The 21,982-nt window shown below is 41.8% G+C and overlaps 1 protein-coding gene across 7 annotated transcripts in view; it reads right to left on the bottom strand.

Annotated features, from left to right (window-relative positions):
* Window positions 1-21,982, bottom strand: part of LOC6544164 (calcium-transporting ATPase type 2C member 1) — a 33,230-nt gene that overhangs the window by 5,036 nt on the left and 6,212 nt on the right. For 2 of the 7 annotated variants that reach the window (XR_003407745.1, XM_001973729.3), the window contains exon 2: window positions 861-2,574. Coding sequence is in view for 6 of the 7 variants with exons in the window: in XM_001973729.3 (XP_001973765.2) it covers window positions 861-2,574 (1,714 nt within the window). In the remaining variant the exon portion in view is untranslated. Of the gene's footprint in view, window positions 1-860; window positions 2,575-5,323; window positions 5,381-5,533; window positions 5,933-6,148; window positions 6,247-6,344; window positions 6,907-6,954; window positions 7,309-21,982 lie in introns of those variants that run through there. The other 5 variants (XM_026978126.1, XM_026978128.1, XM_026978127.1 and 2 more) reach the window with 5 other exon arrangements.

The following is a 21,982-nucleotide window of genomic DNA, read 5'->3' as shown; positions in this document are numbered from 1 at the left end:
GTCTGTGATAACTTTAGGGGAATACGGAGAGATGAGGTGCACAGCTAATTATTTCTGACTGCTGACAACGACGTCGATGCTCTATCCTATTCTTTCCTGTTTTACAGGATATTTGATATGGAACGCCTCCGTTGCCAAGGAACCCCAAGGGAACAGCTACCTAGAGTTGGTTTTCTTTCTTAGCTCTTCCCTTTTGACGGTTTCTTTTGTGCTCTGTGCGCGGTATCTTTTCCAATTTTCTGACCTACCTTTGTATTTGTATTTGTCCGCTTTTTGGGCAAAAGACAATGTTTTACATCTCCAATACCCGACGAGTTGAATGCTTAAACCTGCGCTTGTGTCATCAACAAACACCTGATATATGGAAAAAAAACTCCTAGTTTCCACTACACTCGTAGCTTTGGTTGAATAACTTCAGAAATTAAATCATTTAAATGTTTTAAGTGAAATGGTAATTCCTTCGGTAGAAAAACTGGCTTGTCTGGCCAACTGCTTGTTATTGCTTAATGATTTCGGTTTTCACAATAGTAGAGCACAATCCCTTGAGCAGATGTCTACCTCGTTGATGAAACAGAAAAAGTGGTTTGATAAGGGTGTGTTGGAAGCCTGGGACATGTTTGCTTACTTAGTATCGTCTAGCTAAACACAATAGATATAAAAAAGATTTTGCGGTTGGGATGGTCCTACAAAGAAGCAGCCTAAAGAACATAGAATAGAGTTTTGACATCACCTAATAGTCGAGATAGATATGACATTTTTAGAGCTCGCCAGAAGGGAAAAACTGATTCTTGATTCATTTTATCCCGTATACATATTGATTAAAAGCGATTCATGAGACAACACAAATCAAAGGTACTTACCAATGGCCAAGGCCGTTTCCTGGGCATCTCCAGTCACCATTTTCACACGCACTCCGCTCTGCATCAGCATTTCAATGGACTCCCGCACAAGGGGCCTCGGTGGATCAGTGATGCCGACCAGGCCGCAGTAGATCAGATCCTGCATGGACCGGCCCTTGGCCAGCGCCAACACGCGAAGGCCCTTGCGCCCGATGTCGTACGCCTCGGCTAGGAACTCGGCCTCGTTCTGCTTGGTTAGTGGCACCGTCTGGGTGCCGAACTGATACTTGGTGCACTGCGGCAACAGGGTCTCGAGAGCCCCCTTCGCGAAGAAAATCTCTTCCTTGTTGTTGTTATACTTGTGGATGCACTTCACAGCCATCATCTTCTGCTCCGAGCTGAAGGGATATTCCTGGATGCGAACGTAGTTCTCAGCTGTGGCATACATTCCGTTCTTCATGGCTACCGCCACAAGGGCTCCCTCAGTGGGCTGTCCTAGTAGGGTGCCATTTTGAATGTAGGCGTTGTTGCAGACCGCCCCGATTTCCAGAAGGTTCGTAATGTTGGTCTTGGCTATATCCACATTGTTGCAATGCCGTATGTGGATTTCACCCTGATCATTGTAACCGGCACCGGTCACGTCCGCCATGTATCCGTCGGAAGTGATGATGATCGTGGCCGTCATCTCGTTCTTGGTCAAAGTGCCCGTCTTGTCAGAGCAGATAACGTTCACGCAGCCCAAAGTCTCAACAGTAGGCAGCTTCTTAACGATGGAATTTCGTTTGGCCATCCGCATTACGCCAAGTGCTAGAGTCACAGTTACCACGATAGGAAGGCCCTCGGGGATGGCCGCAACGGCCAGTGAGACACTGATGTTGAACATTTCCGAGAGCGGCTTGCCTTGTAGCCAGCCCAGGAGCATGATGACACCGATAATTAGAAAGGAGTAGAAGCTCAACTGAGCGCCCAGTATGTCCATCGACTTCTGCAGAGGCGTCTTCGGAGCCTCCTCTGCCTGCATCATTTTGAAGACCTCACCGAACTCACTGCGCTCCCCAGTGCTGACAACTATGCCCTTGCCGTTGCCACATCGCACCAGAGTGCCCATGAAGGCGATGTTCTTCATGTTGCTGTGGTCCTTCACGTTCGTATTGTTCAACAGGACATCAGTAATTTTACGCGCCGGCTCTGTTTCGCCAGTGAAACTGCTCTCGTCGATGGACAGGTCCACAGCTTCGAAAAGGCGCACGTCGGCGGGCACCCGGTCGCCTACGTTGAGGTGGACTATATCCCCGGGAACCAGCTCGCGTGCCAGGAAGGTGTCCAGACGACCTTCCCGTAGGCAGTGGCATTCAGGTGGCACCAGCTTCTTTAGCTCCTCCAGACTCTTCTCCGAGCGGTACTCCTGGATAAACGCCACCGTGACCACGATTAGGATGGCAATGGTTATGCTCACGGCGTCGTCAAACTGCTTCATTATCACGGACACCAGGGCAGAACCGAGAAGCAGCAGAATGAGCGGGTTCTTGAACTGCTCAATGTACTTCTTCCATGTGGGATCCTCCGCCACGAGCAGCAGCTCGTTATGCCCTATGATCTTGGCTCGATACTTCGCCTCTGTCCATTTGAGGCCGGTACGCACGTCAACCTGTAGTCGTCCGGCGACCTCGGAGGCACTGTGGGTCGATGATTCCGAGGTGGATAACAGCATTTCGGGTGTGAGGGTTAGGCCCGTCTGCGGAAGGAAAATAGGATTGTTAAATACTTTTCAAAAATGTTTAAAATGTAATTACTTAATTGCTTAATAGACATTCCCAACGTGCAAGGCCCCACTTTCGACCACCAGTTCTTGGCAGCGAATTATCCCGATTCCTACTTAGTTTTGTCATCAAACTCAATAGCCAACAACATGCTGTTTCTCACAACTGGACTTGCAAGTTACTATACCCGTTACTCGTAGAGTACTACATGGAAGAAAGCGTTTTCGACCCCATAAAGTATCTATATTCTTGCTCAGGATCAATAGCCGAGTCGATCTGGCCATGTCCGCTCGTCTGTCAATCTGCATGAACGTCGAGATCTCAGAAACTATAAAAGCTAGAAAGTTGAGACTAAGCATGCAGATTCCAGAGATTCTTGTAAATTTCTGTCGATCTGCCTTTTGCTGCGCCCACTCTAACGCAACACCCAAACAGCCCAAAACTGCCACACCCACACTTTTCAAAATTTTATTGACTTTTTTTTCGTTTTATTGTTTCTTGCCAATTTCTATCGGTATACAAAAATAATTGGACCCCTTCTATAGCTTATGCAGAAAAATCTTGAAATTTTTCCTTCGCTCTTCCACTAGCTGAGTAATGGGTATCTGATAGTCAGGGAACTGGACTATACCATCCTCTCTTGTTTTGATATCCCAATTCTAAAAACAAATACAATTTATATATGTTTTTTTCGGATCAGTGAGGGAGAAAGCTAGAGACAAGCGCACCTCTACATACTAAAATTGAATATTAACTTCTGTTACGAAGCATTTTAAAAATTGTATTGATAAATACACCACCTGAAGTTCACTCATTTGACACTTTTCCAAAATATTTTACCCATTCGGCCATTCTATTGAAGATTTGTTAGTCCGAATGGGTAAGAGCGGAACAAAACTCCTTGATAACTTCATAAGAAAAGTTCAAGGGCTATACGGTTACTTGAATAATTTGTAATTTCGTTTGTGCATTAATGATTTTTTGACGATATTATCTATTTACAGCTGTTTTCCCGCAGAAATATTGTTCGTTTTTTGAATTGATATAACAAGGTTTCTTCGCTGTTAAACAACGATAAAAGGAATTTAGACACTAAAATAAAGTTAAATACTAAGCAAAATCAAAATATCTTTTAAACGGATTTTTAATAAGGTGCTAATTGATGCATCTTAAGCAAGAACTTTTTAATATTTTCCGTGGGAGTTGATCACGATCAAAAGCCAAGACGAAGTGGCCATGTCTGTCTGTCTAGTTTAAATGTTGCCACGCCCACTCTAACTTCCACAAACCACACAAAACTGCCACGCCCATATTTTTGAAAAATTTTTAATTTTTTTATTAATCTTGTAAATTTCTATCGATTTGCCTAAAATCGTTTTGCCACGTCCACTCTACCACCCAAAACTGTCACGTCCACATTTTTGAAATTTTGTTTTTCATATTTTCATTTTATTCGCAATTTTTACCGATATTCCAGAAAATTATGAAATTTCTAGATCGCACTTCCTCTAGCTGAGCAACGGGTATCTGATAGTCGGGGACTATCGCATTCTATCTTGTTTTTATATATTTTTGCAAAGTCTCAGCGTGCAATTTAAATTCTAAGCAATTTTTACTTAAATATATTCCGTTATGAACATTTTGTTCTCATCCATCTTCCAGCTCAGATTATTTATTTATGCGTATAAACATTGTATTGTAGTACGTGCATATTAATTATACAAATTAGTTTTTATTTCACAACGTGGCTGCAATGGTCAGAATAATTCGTGTACACAAACTTTAAATTGCTCGAGTTTAGAAGTGAGTTTTGTTATTTTTCCCGGAACTTTCTGCACCATTTAAACAACAAATTGCTATTGTACCCCTTTTTGACAATGTACAATTTCGGTTTTACTATCATCGCAATCGGACGTCCATATCAAAAAGTCGGATAAATTAACAATGGACAAAAAATTATAGCTTTGGTTTAATCATAAAAATAATTCGTCTTTAATCTGATCAAAATCTGATAAAAATAATAGGACAGAAATCATAGTTTCGTTGTTTCTTATACAGAATTTACAGAATATACATTTCTTAATATATAATTTCTGCAAAGCATCTAAGCTTCTGTTCGCCGAAGCGATCTGTCTTTTTATCGCAATACATTTTGCCTCAGCCGCTTTTTCTGATAACCGTCATATTAAAATTGGGTTGTGTACTCGAATACCTTAACCAAACTCGCTTAGAGTTCTTGCTTTTTGAAAGGCAAATAAACAGGGCTTTGTGAAGTGGAGCTTACAAGCACTGGTTCAAGAACAAACAATCTGAAAAAATAGTTGCGAAACGTGATTGGCATATTAGATTTGGAGCTCCAGCGATCAAGCATTTCGTGCAAAAAACCCAATGGGAAATGGTAGGAAGTTCGCCGAATACCGTCTATAGTTAATAGTTTCCACTTTACCCGGATATGTAAGCAAGTTAATCGCTTAGTACTTGCAATACCTGTCCGGAGAACCGGATAGACCTCACGTGGTGGACGGGGCACTAAGCATTACAAAAGCCACACTTAGCTAATTTGCACACAGGGCTCGGGCTATAAATTTGAACAGATCAGCTTAGATTAGCAATGCAAAGATTTAACCAGATCTTTGACTGCGATAGTTTGAATTCCCAATATGAGTTCCAGCAGCCATTCCAACTTCAATTGGGAGACTTATAATACTTTAAAAATCTCTGTACCTGCTCCTCAAGGAAAATACTTATAGTGCGCCTAGCTCTGAGCATCTTTCAGGGCTTCTGGAAGAAGAGGAACTCGAAATCGTAAGTTCAAGGAGTCATCCGTATGATATCCGATGAACATTTACCTAAAACAAACCACCACCTCTAACCCAAACATATGTGCACACAAATGGCAATAAGTACGTATACAAGTTAGTGGGAGCCACTTACGTCAGAGGCATTGATGACTATCATTTTGGTGAAACAGAGAAAACGACGGCGATGGGACGAATTCTTATTATTAGCGCGGGAGTAGATACCTTCCGACCCTCTCGCCACTCTGCGTTCGGGATGCACGCCAATCGATTCTGGGCAGGTTGGGAGCTCGTTCTACCTGCTCGGTCACGAACGAGGTGGCAGCATGAATACTAAAGTTCGCCTGCCACAAATACCTCTCCGCACATGGTACGTGCGCTTAGATCGGCGGTGGAGCTTTGCGAAGCGAGTGGTTCCGGGATTAAAGCCGGGGAGATCGCCCAGTTCCGCGGCACCTAGTGGCTATTTTCATTGTCAGCAACGCTATCTGTTTGTAGTACTCTCGAGCGTCTAAAAAGCGTTCGGTCGGCGAATCTGATAAGGAAACATTAAATTAAATATCGCAGCGGAGCGACGTGGGTCATTGACAGCACTCTGTGGCCCTCTCGGCTTTATTTGAGTTTTTGGAAATAACTCTGAAAGACGTCAAAAGGCTGTGCATACATACATATATACATACATATGTATGTACATATGTACACATAAGTTTTGCTATAGAGCCAACTCAGCTCCAGGGTGAATAATGATTACACAGTGGATACTCGTCAAAAGAAAACAAGTCTTGATAGATCCGTGGCATATTTTTAAACGTCATAAGAATGCCGTTTGCATATGAAGAATTCAAATGTTATTCTCTTTTAATTAATAAATACAATTCGATCACTTAGATTTCTGACACACCGACCAAAACTTCTTTATTAGCGCTCTTGCTATACTACATAAGTACGTCTTAACCAGTTTCCACTGTAAGGGGCATTGAAAGAAGACGGGAGAATTCTTTCAGCAGAACCGACGGACAGACTCTTGGAATGCCCGACGCCGCCTAACGAAAAATTCCGAAGAATTGTGGGCTAGTTTCTTCAGCTCGTTAGAAAATCAATAACGTGGCCCAGACTATGCGCTGCTATTTGACTGACTGCCATCGGCCAACAAGAGATGCTATTGGACCACACTATTGCTTTGGACACTTTATCCGGAGCACGAGCACGAGCACGAGATCTGGGATCGCGCGGAGTAACTTTCTGATTGCTGCGTCGGAAGTTCGGAACACGACTAAACAAGCAGTTATCGGGCCAGGTTGTTAGAAAAAATGAATTGATTGAATTGCGAACCGGGTGGTGGGTGCATCGGGGAGCGGGGGAATTGAGTGGGTGGCAGCGACAATGACAACAATGACAACAACGGAGATGTGGACAGGTGAGAGACGGCAGCAGAATTGGAAAAACAGGCGACAATCACGTTACAACAACAATAGCGGCCCAAACAGTCCCCGAGAGTGGGAGAGGGACGCAACACAACTAACAGCGGCCGCAGCAGCACCGTTTCTTTAGACTCACGCGACAACTTGCAGGGGGGCGGGGGAGGCCTTATTAAATGTGTCACATGGATTCACAAAGAGATATCGCTTTATTTCACTTATTTGTTTCCCGATATTTTGTCGGCAGAAACGCGCAACGCAGCAAAAATGACGAATGCGATCGAGCGACGTGTACAGACTGAGAGAGCGTGCGAAAGCAGGAGCGAGAGGGCGCCACTAACAGCACTGTGTGTGCTGTTGCGACGCAGGCCCAAAGTCGCGAGAGAGCAGCCGCGATGCAGCTGATCTCCAATTAGAATTCATTCTCTGTTATTGTTATTACTGGATTCCTATGCTGTGTGGGTCAAGTTCATAGATGAGACTTTCCGATTCGAATGATAGCACTTCCAGCTAAGCAATATTCCAGTAATAATTCCAATATCTTTTAAAGTTTACATGTTTGTGTTTTCTTTTACAAAGCTGGCTCTGCCTTCTAATTTTGAAATGCTTGCCTGAGGAAAATGTAATTAAATGTATTTAAATAAAAACCAAAAGTACTCGGACGGTTGATGATGCAGATAAAGAGATGAGATAAGTAAATGCGATCCGAACTTATTGCCCTTTGCAAGATAATTGATCAAATTGATAGTATAAGTACATTAAATATGATAATGGTGGTGGGATGATCTCAGTCGGCTGAAACCTCATTGGAGGTTTCGCTTACAATTGTTTTGCCACTGCTAATTACTCAATTAGACTGATGCGCTATCTGCAGCGATCGCTTTTTTGAGAAAGCCTGTTCGATGTGTCGCCTCCATCCCAACAAGTTTCATATGCAAATATCTACGCGGCAGCATGGGAAATTTCCTGATCGCTCGCCCATTAGCACCCTTACAATGTGCAATGTATAATTACAACGAACAATCGCTTCGCATTTCCAGGGGCCTCGGCTCCGCTTGACTTACTCGGCATTGCATAAGCAGTTATAAGCGAGGACAATTAGGTGATTCCAGCAAGCCGATTTCCAGATTTAAATGAGTTAACAGTTGTTTTGGAAATATACACTTGAATCATTGATTCCCCGCACTCGGTAGAAAATTAGGGTAATGCCTTGTCTTTTTCTTAATTCATACGAGCAAAGGAGTTTTTCTTTAATACGGTGTTGGGGGGCGGAAAATTTTATTTATGGGTGGGTTTGGTAAAAAACGAGCATTCTGCCAGGTCCAATTCTTTTGATGTATGTTTTAAGCAGATGCAGTTTTCAAGCGAGTTTCTAAGATTACTTTAACCTTTTTCCGCCTCTATGGGCGAAAGCAACATTGACTAATGATGGCGCGATGACAGCCGACCACAAAGCCGTCAACAAGAAACCACTTGAGTATTACTGCGGTTTCTGGGCCAGTTCCCAGTTGCTATTAATTTACTTTGCCTGCTTGGAAGGACACGAGCTTACCAGGGGAAGGGCCTTAGCTTTTCGATGGGGTTGGGGTTTACTCGACGGTTGCACCAACTTTCTAGCACCAATTACCTGCGATTGGCGGTTAAGTATCCTTCAATACCATTCTAATCGATACCAGCTTTCACGGCCCTCGAATTTTCGGACTTTTCCCGACTGTGGTAAGAACGCTCCTAATCTATCGCCAATTGCAATCAAACGAAATTAACCGAAAGGAGCAAATTTCGGATCAATTTTTAAGTGTTGATACTCGATCTTACTAAAATTTTTAGCTAATTTGATTTCGTTAGATACGTTAGTAATACTCTTTTTTAAAAAAAGCGAAATTGGAAATTTCAAATTTTTTTATTTTGAAATATTTAATTCGACAACTGTTAATGCACAATTCAATGAATACAAATATTTTAAAATACAAGTATTTTCCTGCTGAGTCCGCATAATCGTTATCTTTAACGGTTTAGGGCTAAGCCTTTTTTGTGAAATTCTACATGCGATCCCAAAAGTCAAAGTTCCGTTGGCACTTTTTTAGAGAACGATGCTAGCTATCTCTTATTATAGTTGTTATTATGTTAATATTTGTAAAATAATTCTATCTACAAACCTGTTCACCAAATCAGTTGTTTTTGTTTAGACTAGAAAAATTTACGAAATTAGAGAAAGCCTATGCAAAAATGATTTAATTAACACAATTTTTGGGATACGCATAGTCATCAATGGGAAAAACACACTAAATATTATTATTTCTCATATAAACTAAAACAATATTAGGGGCGGCGACACGCCCACAGTTTTGTGGTATTATAAATGATATGGGCTTATGTAGGTCAATACCCTCCATTCTAGAGTTATTACTTTTCGCCCGAAAAAAGTGGTAAAATTTTCCATAGTGCAATGGTCTGCTCAGAGTGTGAACTTTTGTTATCTTTTATATAAGACAATATGAAGATTTTATTTAAGTATGATACAAAATATGAATTGTTTTTATTAAAATTATATTAATAATCTGTGTTTTGAAGCAATAATATTCTCTTCTATTCTATATCACTCACAGAATTTTACAGACAATTATACCTCGGATAAATTGTTGTCAGACATCAAATGCGCCATTCCATTTCCAGAAAGGGCTACGCAGATTGACTCAAAAACTGGCCGCTAGACGGGAGGTATCCATCATCCCAATGCAATAGCTCAGCTGGCCAGACGACGACGACGATGGGAAGCAGTGGATGCAGTTGAGGGCGTCACCGAGCCACGTAACGCGAAACTGCGAGCCCAAACTGTGCGTTACTTAACGGGCGGGAGCAGGACTCCCTGGACGTAATAAATGGGTAGCAAGTGCGCCCATTATTCGTGCCCTTCGTGCTGGAGGGCTTGGTCACTGGTTAGTTTGCATAGCAAATGCCTCATGGAAAAACGAACTCCCGCAGAGGAGGAGAATACTAACGAGCTCGCCGGATGTGCACGGAAAAATGCGGAATGCCCAGAAATGACAAGCTAAGTGGCGGCAAGAAGAAAGTTTCTACGGGGATGATCGAAAATTCGAGGACTGAAATTTTATTCGCCATTCAATATTCGGGCGCTAATGATGAGCAAATAGTCTCGTTAAAGATGCCAGTGCAAATGCAAATGCAAATGCGAAATGGCATACATTTTGATGACAGCGGAGATATGAGAACTCGATCGAAGGCACGATGAGAGGTTGAGTTTCGTTTAATGACTTAAAGTAACGCATCGAATCGATTCCACTCGCGATTTCTCACAAGTGACCCTGGCACAAGCCATTAAAGTTGGAGCCAGTCTCGACCCTCGGGTCGCTCTTATGCCTACAGTGAACCGACCACACGACCTCAGTGTGGAGTCGCCTACTACCACGCCATCTCAGCCACATAGTTTATGGCTTGTAAGCGGCTTAGCCTAATGGCTTCGAGCGGGCGCATTGTTTAGGTCGACGGTCCTACGGCGCTCCAACATTTTATGCATCATTAAGTGCAGCCCAGCGGCAAGTGGTTAAAGCCGGCCCACTTTAACTTGGTTCGAATCAATCTCAGTCTATCCAGCCGGAGCGAGCCGAACCGAGCCAAGACAAATAAAATGCGGCGAATTTGATGTGCAATCCAATCTAGGTAACGTCGCTGCCAACTTCCCAGCACCCTGGCAGGATGCCTTTTTGGAAGCGGGCATGGAAGCTCCTTAATGGAACCCTTAAAAATATGCAGGCTGTCACTTTTGGCCCCGAAACAGAAATCCTATTAAAAGCGGTGGAAGGAAGGCGAGTGGTAGGAAGGCGAAGGGGAGTTTTTCTTCTGCACCTTTCAGGTTGCACAGTGAGCTTAGAAGCCCCTGCCATTTTATATATTTCGAAGCACTCCTCGTCAGTTACATTGTCATCACACTGGGCAGAAAGTGCACCAGAATTTAAGGCGACCACTCCGGGTTCAATGCATTGATATAGAGTGGCAGCAGATGTAGAGGAAACTGGCTCTTATCTGGGACTTTGCATTTCCTTCAGCAGAGCGTTGCGGCTAATACAATTGGGAATACGTTCACACGTTATGGGAAGGAATAAATCTTCAATGACACAAATAGTTGCAACACGCATGGTTTTCCTCTCGCGAATATGTGCGTTTCAAAGCAAGTGCGTTTGAAAAAAAACAAACAAGAAGCTCTTTCGCGGAGGCGAATGTTGTGGCAGGAACATTACAGTAGTTTGCCACGCCTGCAGCTGAATGACAGCTTGGGTAGAATTCCCCACTTTGACAATTGAGAACCGCAAAGAGATAAAAGGCAGACGAGCAGGATGAGTTAGTAGATGGGTACTAGGACGAGGGGCTGCCTCATCTTGTCCTGGGTTCGCATTCTCGGAGTGCACAGACGACGGTTTACAGTGACAAGGCCAGGCGTCGCTTGCAAATAGGAGGTGACCCCACTCCACGAACGGGAACACCCAACTTCAGAAAGATTCCCGCCCATGCCTTAACATAATGCTATCAAAAACACTGCGCAAAATAGTTGTTTTGAGTTTGTAGAACACCCAAACGAATATATACTTCACAGTTTTCTTCCCATTTTCGGATCAGATTTTCGTATATCTGCGTGACCACTTAAAATGTTCATATCTGTGATTGGAAACAACTGTCTTTGCAGGCCAGCCACCACCATTCGCAACCCTTTCTCTGCGACAATTTTTTAGAATGCTTCCCCGGGAAAGAGCTATGCAAATTGTCTTTTCCGTATCACAGCGCTGAAAACAGAGCAAGATGGGTGCAAAAATGCAGATGCGAACGGAGATACAGCTGCGGCTAAAAAAATAGCACGACTGCAGGTGGAAAGTTTATTTCCTAAAAAAAATGATTAAATGTTTATTTTTTTTAAAGTCAGTTTGCATTAATAATAAGTACCATATGTTGTCTCTCTGAGCAAGAAATTTTTACTCTCTCAATGTAACGGTTCTTTTTGTTTTTGGGCACTTTCTGTAAAAGCGCCCGAAATGAGGCGGTAACAAAACTAGCACTGACCACGTATTTGCTGAATAAAATTAATAGGAGTGATTGCTTTGGGTTTTTTTTCGACAAATTTTGAAAAAAGGAGTTGCATTAAAGGTTTTAATTGAATTTTTTCCAAACGAAGACCGAAAATTCTCTAGTCATGGGTCGCGGAAAGCATTGTACCGTCGAATAAAGGAATTTGATTAAAAACATGGTCTCTGAAGGTAAAACCTACGCTAAAATTGATCGAATTTTCGGTTGTTCAAACAAAATGATCCGCAAAGCACTGCTGTTTGTCGAAAAGAACGAAACACGTGGAAGAAAGCCCTCAATGTCCAACGTGGAGATCAAGCGCTTGGTTCGGCAAAGCAAGAAGGAGCCTTTTAAGCCGGCAACGGAACTGAAGAAGGAGCTTCAGATAGCTGAAAGCGTGAAAACAGTATGCAAACGCTTAAGACAAAACAACTTTAATGCGTGGAGTCCCAGAAAAGTCCCGCTTTTGACTGTGAAGCATGTGGCAAAGCGAATGGAATATGCCAAGATACACAAGGATTGGCCTGTGGAGAAGTGGCGCAACATTTTGTGGTCAGATGAGAGCAAAATTGTGTTGTTTGGTGGAAAAGGCTCTCGGTCTTATGTTCGGCGTCCACCACGACCTGAATATAATCCTCGCTTCACCTCTAAGACGGTAAAGAACGGAGGATCAAACATAATGGTATGGGCGTGCTTTTCATACTATGGAGTAGGTCCGATCCATTGGATTCAAAGCATCATGGATCAGCATATTTACACAGATATCCTGGAAAATGTGATGCTGCCATATGCCGAGGATGAAATGCCGTTAGTTTGGACATTTCAATAAGGTAACGACCCAAAACACACGAGCAAGAAAGCTCGAAAGTGGTTTGAGCAGAAATCGATCAGAGTAATGAAATGGTCTGCTCAGTCACCCGACTTGAATCCAATCGAAAACCTTTGGGCGGACGTGAAAAAAAAGGTTTCTGAAGCCAAACCCAATAATATCGAGGAACTTTGGGGTGTGCTCAAGGATGCATGGAGCAAAATTCCTCAAAAACGGTGCCAGGACTTGGTGGACTCCATGCCAGGACGATGCGCAGCTGTCATCGCCAACAAAGGTCACGCAACCAAATATTAAGATTCTTTAAACATAGTTCTTAAGATATAATCCATTTGTTGAATTCTTTTCTTATTTTTTTGCTTAGTTTTAGCAAACTACGAAAAAAAGTGCTATTTTTGTTATCGCCTAAATTTGAAGGTTTTCTTTTTGTTTTGCCAATTATTTTTAAAATATCCATTAGATCTGTTACTAATTTTGTAATTTCGATTGAAAATCATTGTAGAATTTAAGTTTAGTGAGTAAAATGATGAAAAAGTGTCAGAAAATACAGAAACGCTGGGACAAACACGAAGTGTGCTTATGGTGCTATTAATGTCTCCGCAACTGTATATGTAGTTGCAATCTCGCCTTGCGAGTGCGCTTGGTGTTGAATGTTGCTAGCTGCATTAGTTCCACGATTTCAAGCAACAAGAACAGCCGCGGAGGTGGTCACCCTGAAATTTATTTTCCGCTAGGTGGAGGAGTTTAGTTCTAGCCAAGAATGTGCAGCATCTGGGGACATCGTCCGGCGTGATAATCATAATAATAAACCTAATATACCCCGCAATATAATTCAACTCTCATCATTTAAAACATTTAAACTACCACAATTTAAATCCCCAGTTATAGAATAAAAAACTAACCGAAAAGAATATCTCACTGTTAAACCTGTAGAAAAATGCTGTAAGGAACTTCCCCAACTTACAACTGGGCATGAGTAAAATGCATTCAAGTTCATTGACAGACAATGGAAAGTTCCGAATATGTTTGGTTGCACCTCACTTTACGTGAAGAATACGCCCAGTTTTCGCAATAAACTTCAGCTTTTGAATAAAGCTCTTCTTCTTTTTGGAAAGCGGGAAAGTGAGCAAAAACAATATTTAATATCAGCGAAAAAGCAAAAACTCGCATCAAAAATACTGCCAAAAAGTCCAACATTGAATATTGTAAGAATCAGCTGTAGCAAATATGAGGCATTCATTCAATAACTTTTAACTGACTTTCGCAAGCTTAATTTATTCGTGGCAAGCGCTGATAATTTACATATAATTGAGTGGCAGTGAGGCCGGCGAATTGCCCTTTGTCCAACATTCGTTCATACATGCAATTATATGGGATGCGAATTGTACATTGTACATCCCTTTTGTGGCGGGTACTCAATGATAATATATGCACTCTCATCTCCCATTACAGTAAACCCTCGCCCGTCAACCAAACGAGAAGGTCGAATAAAGTTGGGTGCCCCAATCTAAGTGACGGGTGCCCGTTTGTCCTATGATAGTTTAGGTGGAGCGGACCATTACAACAAATGAAAATGAATATTAGGTAATGAGTATCTGTTAAGTAATACAATTTGTGCGAAAGAGATTCTTTTGATATTGCTAAGGCAATTGCTTGACAATAGCTAAGAAAGTGGTTCTCTCTTGTTTTACGCAAATTGTATTAGCGCAAGCTTACTTCAGATCCTTGCCGCGCCCACTCTAACTCCCAAAACTGTTACGCCTACGAGTCTGAAAAACATTTATCGAATTAGAAAAGTTTCCGTCGCATGCCAAGTATCTCAAAGTCGTGGAAATCGACTGTAGCGGTCTCTTTTGTTTTTTTTTTACTTATTGCAACCAATTCCCGAAGCTGATTTCATTTCCTTTGTTCCAATCAAATGTGCACTTTTTTCTGGCGGGTCTTTGATGGCTCATTTCATTTAATTTTTGAATTAGTAAAGTCAACAACTAAAAAGCTATTAACAAAGGATTTCGTCCACACTATATTTAATCGTATTTACAGCTAACACACGCAAAAAACGCGAAAAACCACCAGAACTATTTGCGAATAGGTGTTTAAAACAATTGAAGCCTGCGGAAATGCGCATAACCGAGCTAATTTATCGTTAAAGAATGCAACCTATATGTTTGTATTATAGTTTAATCGAATCTTTTTATTAAATAATAATTACGTGTGCAGTCGCAGACCACGGATCCACATTATTTATTTTTAATTGCGTCCAGCGCGGAAATCAAACTCGCTTAGTGCACAAAACGTGTCTGATGGCCAATAAATAATCAAATGTAATTGCAAAAGTCCGCATAATTACTTGGAAAAAGTAACTTTGGACAAACAGTTCAATCAGAGAGGAGCTTATTACGGATAATTATCTATCGACCCTTTCAGATGCTTGCTTAGGATTCGAAATGAGCTAAGAGATCATTCAATAATTATTAAATAAATCCAAATCGAGGAGAGCTAAATACTGCCTAATGAGTGTTATCCGATAAGAGCAAGTACTAAATGGAAGATCCAGGTCAACGAATTGCAGCTAGGAACAAAATTGAAAAATCAATTTCTCTCCGTTCTGAGAGAAGGAAGGAGAAAGAGGACCCGGACCCGGACCCGGACCCACAATGCACCCGATTGCTCAAAAAAGATAGATGTAAGCGGAAGAAGTGCCCCTGTAAACTGTAATTTCTAGCCACTTACATCATCTGGAACAAGTTTGCAACTCCATAAAGTTCGTTCCCACGTCTCGGCAACGCCATTCATCCAAGGCAACGAAAGCCGTTAAGTGCCCCCCAGAATCTGACTCGTTCCATGGAGTCGCCAAGACCTCCATTAGGAAAGAAAGGCGGAAAAGCAGCAAGAAATAATATGCCAGCAGGGTGAGGGATCACGGACGAGGAGTTTCCCACCGACTTGGGAAAACTGTGGATTTAAGGCCACGCTCCGAACAGGCATATTTAAACAAAAGCCCCGCCCGGCTGAACCGAAATCAATATTGATGTTCCTTCGACTCAGGCAACCTGAGCAGGGAGCAGTCTCGTTAACGGTGGAGCACAGGTAGGTTATCAACTAACGAACCAAACTCAGTTACTGCAAAGCTGCCGATTAGGCAGGCCTCTACTATTTTCTTTCTATTCTAAGCTAGTGTTTTTTCATTCACATGCCTCATTAGCACGCCACTGATGAAATCTTGGGAGCCAGGCCAGCGTAATAGAATCCTATACAGAGCATAGATAACTCAATTATCGTAGGTAAAGGATAGAAAGGCCAAAAGGGCAACGTCTTGCCAATCGTTATTCAAAAACAAAGCAATGAGATCCTGGAAAAGTATAGTAATAATACAGCTATAGACGATCCATTACGAACAATAATAAAATAAACTAAAATAAAATAAGCTACAAATATAAAGCAGTACTTTAGCTAAAAAAAATTTCGATATATACTTAAAGACCTGCTTTTCAGTGAGAGTACCGCCATGGTTACTAAACACACAAAATTCCGCACATCATGCGGTATGAAGTGGGGGGTGTAAATGAAAATTTTATTACCCACTAACTGCCGACATTTTCCAGGCATACTTTGATTATTTTTCATCTGCGTACTGGGAATTAGTTTTGGGTGAATTTTGATTACGGCAGTTTAGCTTAAGAGTCTAACTAATGCTTCTTACCTTGCTTCGGTGTGGTATTTTTGAAAAGTCTGATGCTCAGAACCAAGAGGAAACTCAAGTTGTACATACCTGAAAAGGCAAAAGATGGAAAACGTATTAAAGTTTAGTTCAAGGGTAAAGGACAATAAACGGCATTTTACTTAAAACTTTGCCGAATAAAAATTAGTTGTAGCTTTGTGGGCATATATGTATATGTATATAAATTCAGCAGAAAATGTAATTTATAGACAGCTGCCACCAAATGTAATCTTTATTTTACACTTTGTTCGTGCACATCCTGCCAAAATACCATCAAAATGATTTATTAATTAATAGGCTACCCAAATATATTGACTTAAAAAGAACAGCGAAAAAAAGGGCTTTGCGCGTTGCATTATGAGTTTCGGTACATGGGTGTAATTAATAAAATTGTTATGTCCGACTTATGCGCAGACACGTCCCAACGAGAAACATGAATTCCGTGAACAAACATTAAAGCAAAGTAACCCCGTTATATCTCATCCCTGTACTCAAAATCAGCCCCACAGCCCTTTCATCGCCTCTAACCTGACTCAGATGGTCCTCCTCCGGCTCTTTGCAATCCTTCACGGTTGCTACTCTGCCAGGCTTCACATTTTGTGAAGCAGCCCGCGCATCCTGGACGTGGCTGATGTTCCTCTGTGGGCTAAGCTTACCGCCGACGCCCTTGATCTTCGGACGGCGTTTGCGTACGCCACTCGAAGTTGTTGGGCCTTCGACCAGGACCGTGGAGCCCGGACTTGCCGGCGAGGTCCTACGCTTGGACGTCAAGGGCGTAGGAGCTTGGGACATTCGGGCGAATTTATACTGAAGTAAGACTCAATGAAGCAGAGGGCGCCGCCTCGTAAAGAGCACTGAACTGCCATTCTATTTGCGTAATGTCCTACGCATGTTCTTCTGTTGATAAGGGCCATCTCGGGGCCATAAGTTATCTAAATTTCGGCCAGACAGGACGCATCGGGGTGAGAAGCTTTAGGTGTCGCCATATGGAGAGCCGCATTCTTCCCGGCAAAACACATTCTCCGTATAGTTTTGAACAGTAAATACCGGACAGCAAACTCTTCCGGAACTGATTTTTTCTGAGCCGGATTATTAATCGTTAAATTTTGAGGCCTGAACTCCCAACATATTTTAAAAATTAATGTGTTTCAATTTCGTAGAATTCATTTTAGGAAAACCTGTCGGTGGAGTTTACTCAATTTACTTAAGTGGAGGGTGGTCACTAGGTGCTCAGTGCAACCCTCTAATACGAACAGGATAAGTTATTTATTGAGCCTTGAGTCTCGTGGACAGAGGGTTTCGCCGCAGGGCGAAGGGGCCTAAACCACCAGAGTTAGGACCATTAAATACCCCGTTTGTAGGTGTCCAGCAAAATTGGACTGCGTTTATTGGCTAACCACAGAAGGTTGCACATCTGTGAAATTCATATGTGAATGTAGTCTTTACTTATAGTGCTTAAAACTAAGAATCATGGAATAAGGGTTATAACCATTTCCAAGAAAATAATTTAAGTCCATTAATGTATCAGTGTATACAGTTATTATTATTATATTATTATTAATATACTATTTCGGAAAATTGTTATTTCAATTGCAGGTAGTATCCACTTCCGCTATATCAAAATGCTTCCATCGGAATAATCGAAACGATTCATAATGTACTTTCTGTTCCGGTCATATAACTTCATATTTCCTTTGATCATAAGAATAACTAATTTGGTATAGAAAAATGGTATAATAACTGCAGCTTCCTTTATTGTTTCCCTGTTGACCATTATGATTGTCCTAAAATGGTCAAGGGTTAAGCTCCTGAATTGGAGGTCTTTCCATAAAGCAACCATTCAAAACTATCCGAGTTGGTTTCCAGGAAAAGTTTTAAGTTGGAGTTTGGAGGCGAAAGACAAAGCGCAATCATCAACAGGCATCTCTCCTTTTACGAACTGCCAAATAAAGTTTTTCAATTTAGATTTATAAACCAACATAACGTGGGTAATTGCTGCACAAAGTTGACTGGTGTGCTTAAATAAAAGCAGAGAAAGGGAGATGTGAAGCCCAGCTCTACGGTCTGCGCTTCGAATGGAAAGTGCTTCCCGTGCTCGAGGATCCAAAAAAAATACAGCTCAAGCGTACGGTGCGCTAATTTTCGCTATTGCGCTTTGAAGCAGTTGCTGCCAGATACATAAAGGGCTACGCAAGTCTTCCTGCCGGTTTCCCAAACACAAAACTCCCTAACCGAAATATTCTGATCGTGGCCAGCCAGCACCCCTTGCACACAGGACTTGCCGAATTTGTATCTGTTGGGGAACTGCGTGCGGTTCCCCGCTGACACACATTAGCACAGCTTATAGCTCCGCCACCCAACAGCCAACTCGCTCCACTGCTCCCCTCGGCGTCTAATGCATCCAAAAATTGCGAAAACTGCTGGCACGCAGGGGGATTTTTCTGCCCGCGCCGGCAAAGAGGAAGGTGCACTGTGTGTATCTGTATCTGACAGATACGAGCCACAGTTATTTTTATATACTTCTCGCTTTCGCCTCGCCCGATGTCCGTTTATCTGGCTGTGGGCAGACCCGGGGCAGACAATGTAGACTTAGCCAGTCCAATGAAACTCGTGCCATTTTGGTTAGCATTTACCGCACACAAATTTCGCCATCACTGGAGAGTGCAGCCACGACTTTAAGCAGGACCTTCAGTGGCCCATGAATACAATATTGTATTGTTTATTCCTTACCGGATGAGGATGTGAGGTGTGTAACAAGTAGCTATAATAGGTTCCGAACTATTATTCACTAAATATTTGGATATCGGAAACTATAGGAGCTAATTTATTGGGCTGTATCTAGTCGATTTAGGTTTCTACTAAGCAGAAAGCGGCTAATGAACATATTTATGTGTACATTTCGTCATTGTGCTTGTCTGATATATTTCCTTCTTATCTGGTTGTAAATACGCTTTTACAGGGCCTTTTTTAAGGCATGCTTACTCTATGCTTACTAAAAAAATAATATTCCTCTGTATCTGCCGTACATTGCCAAGCATCTTCATAAAAGTCGCGTCGGGCACAGTTAAATTTCACGTTCAATCTATGGGACTCATGCGCTCAGGAGCTCCTTAAAGGCTTGGCAAACATTACCTGGGAGGTGGATCGATTTCCACCTCCGCCACACGAGCCTTATGCTATTGACGCAGACACCAGGTCCAGACGACACACATCAACAACCCGACAGAGCAGCATGGGAAGCTGCTGCGTCATCCAAAAATGATATAGACTGGATGCAGGGACAGCGGTCTAGGTAAATATGTTCTCATGTCGCTTTATCGGTGGCCATTTTAATTGTTTTTACAGCGTCCATTCTTTTAATTTCTCCTTTCCTTGCACTTCTCATTACATTTTGCCAAAGTTTGGGTTAAATTGAATGAGTTACTAAATGCTACAAAGAAATTAAACAAAAAATCCAGAAAACTATTTCCACCACCTGCAGTTTTAAAGAGAACTCTGTTGAAACTTTGGAATGCACATGCCAAATTTCATAAGGAATTTGTGGCTACTTTTTTCAGAGTGCATAATCATTTTTTGTTCCCAAGCGCTCCTAGTAAGAAGCGATTTCGAGGGGATTTGGTGGGGAGGTACCTTTACATTGCACAAGCGGCAATCATCGTCAACCCATGCCATTTAGCTGCGGCTCCACACTCGTAAATTCTAGGGCTATGTGGTCATGTTCGTTCTACACGTTTCATACATGTGTTTTAGGTTCAGTTTGTGCAACATTCGTCTCCATTATCTCTATTTCTTCTTACTTCCACGCTATTCAATAGCGGGAAAGGGAAGGTGCACCTCACCAATTGGGATTACTCGTCAAGGACCCAAAAAGTTTGGAATGACGGGGTAATCTCTGTGCGCGCAGATAAAAGTTGTCGCACCAAAACCAACCAATGGCGCTGTCCAGCACAAATTCGCCCATAATGCATTTGGGGTAATTAAAATGGATAGCTAATTAAAATCTTCGAATGCGAACTGCACGAAATTTCAAGCCATTATCAAAATGAAAACGGTAGGAACAGTTCGATTCAGCTCCCTATGATCGGCAAAAAACAGTCATTCAACTACCCTAAAAATTATCAGCGGAAGTGCAGAATGTTTGACTTCTGTGCGTGCTTGTTTTCCAGATGGAACTGAGTGGGATGTTGGAGGAATACGACGAGGGGATTTATCAAGGATGGGTGACTAACCCAGTATAAGTGTCAACGAACAATGCTGGCCAAAAGCCCATGCCATTCCTCGCTTTTTGCTTTGGTTTTCAATTTTTGTTGCCGGCCACCTGGCAGGATTATGGCTTACATGGTTTTGCACCCATTCCTTAGGTCAGGGGACAACACCCCTTCTTTCAAAAGGAGATGGGCTAAATGCTTTCCTACACTGTGTTTCCATTGGTACAACTTATAAATAAAAAAATAGTCGAGTGCTACGCATATCACATACCCATTAATTTACTTAGTCTAAGAGAGATGGAATTATGCAATTATAAAGCAGAAGGAAGCGTTTCCGACCATATAAAGTATTTATATTCTTGATCAGGATCAATAGTCGAGTATATCTGGTCATGTCCGTCTTCTGTCCGTCCTTCTGTCCGTATGAACGCCTCGATCTCAGGAACTACAAAAGCTAGAATGTTGAGATTAAGCATGCATCTTTCAGAGAAATAGACGCAGCGCAAGTTTGTTAAATGATGTCCACTCTAACGCCTACAAACCGCCCAAAACTGTCACGCCCAACTTTTAAAAAATGTTATGATATATTTTCATTTTTTTATTAGTTTTGAAAATTTCTATCGACTTGCCTAAAATGTCTACCAATATTCCAGAAAATGAAGAAATCTCTCCTTCGCACATCCACTAGCTGAGTAATGGGTAGCTGATATCTGGGGAAGCCGACTTTAGAATTCTCTCTTGTTTTTAATATGCTTTCAAGAGCCCTATCTTAAGACATTTTGGCACGTAGGAGAATATTATTAATCTAAAGCAAAACAACGATTTGAAATAAACTGCGTAGAATCTGCATCCATATGAGCGTTGATATCTCCAGAAATTACTTAGTTTTCTAGTTATTTGCATGTTATTGTTTTGCATACCTTCATCGCATTTTCCCTAACCGAGTAACGGGTATCAGATATTTAGGTCCTCGACTATATCGTTCTCTCTTACTTTTAAATGGGAATATATTTATTTTGTCAATACGTACCGTCACAATGGTCATAACCACAAACCGTTATGTAGTGTTTTTTTTAATAATTATTAAGGTAGCGATTGCTCAAATTAAAGGTCTAATTTATTATTAAACAAAACTGGACATCACAAGTCCTTAATAGAGTAGAAGTAATGTGTGTTATTAGTGAACTGGACAAAGGCGATTCCCCCGACAAGGAGAAAACTTGGAGAAAGGGGCTATAAGAAATAATCAATATACGAATTCAATATTTTGGCTCTCAGTATGTGCTTAAGCTTTTGTTAGGACATGAAGTGGGTTGGCCAACAAAGGTCGTCAGGAACT

Source organism: Drosophila erecta, unplaced genomic scaffold, assembly GCF_003286155.1.
Source record: "Drosophila erecta strain 14021-0224.00,06,07 unplaced genomic scaffold, DereRS2 tig00000021-arrow-pilon, whole genome shotgun sequence".
Lineage (NCBI taxonomy): Eukaryota > Metazoa > Arthropoda > Insecta > Diptera > Drosophilidae > Drosophila > Drosophila erecta.
Note: the sequence above shows the minus strand (reverse complement) of the source record. Positions and strands in the feature narration are given on the sequence as shown.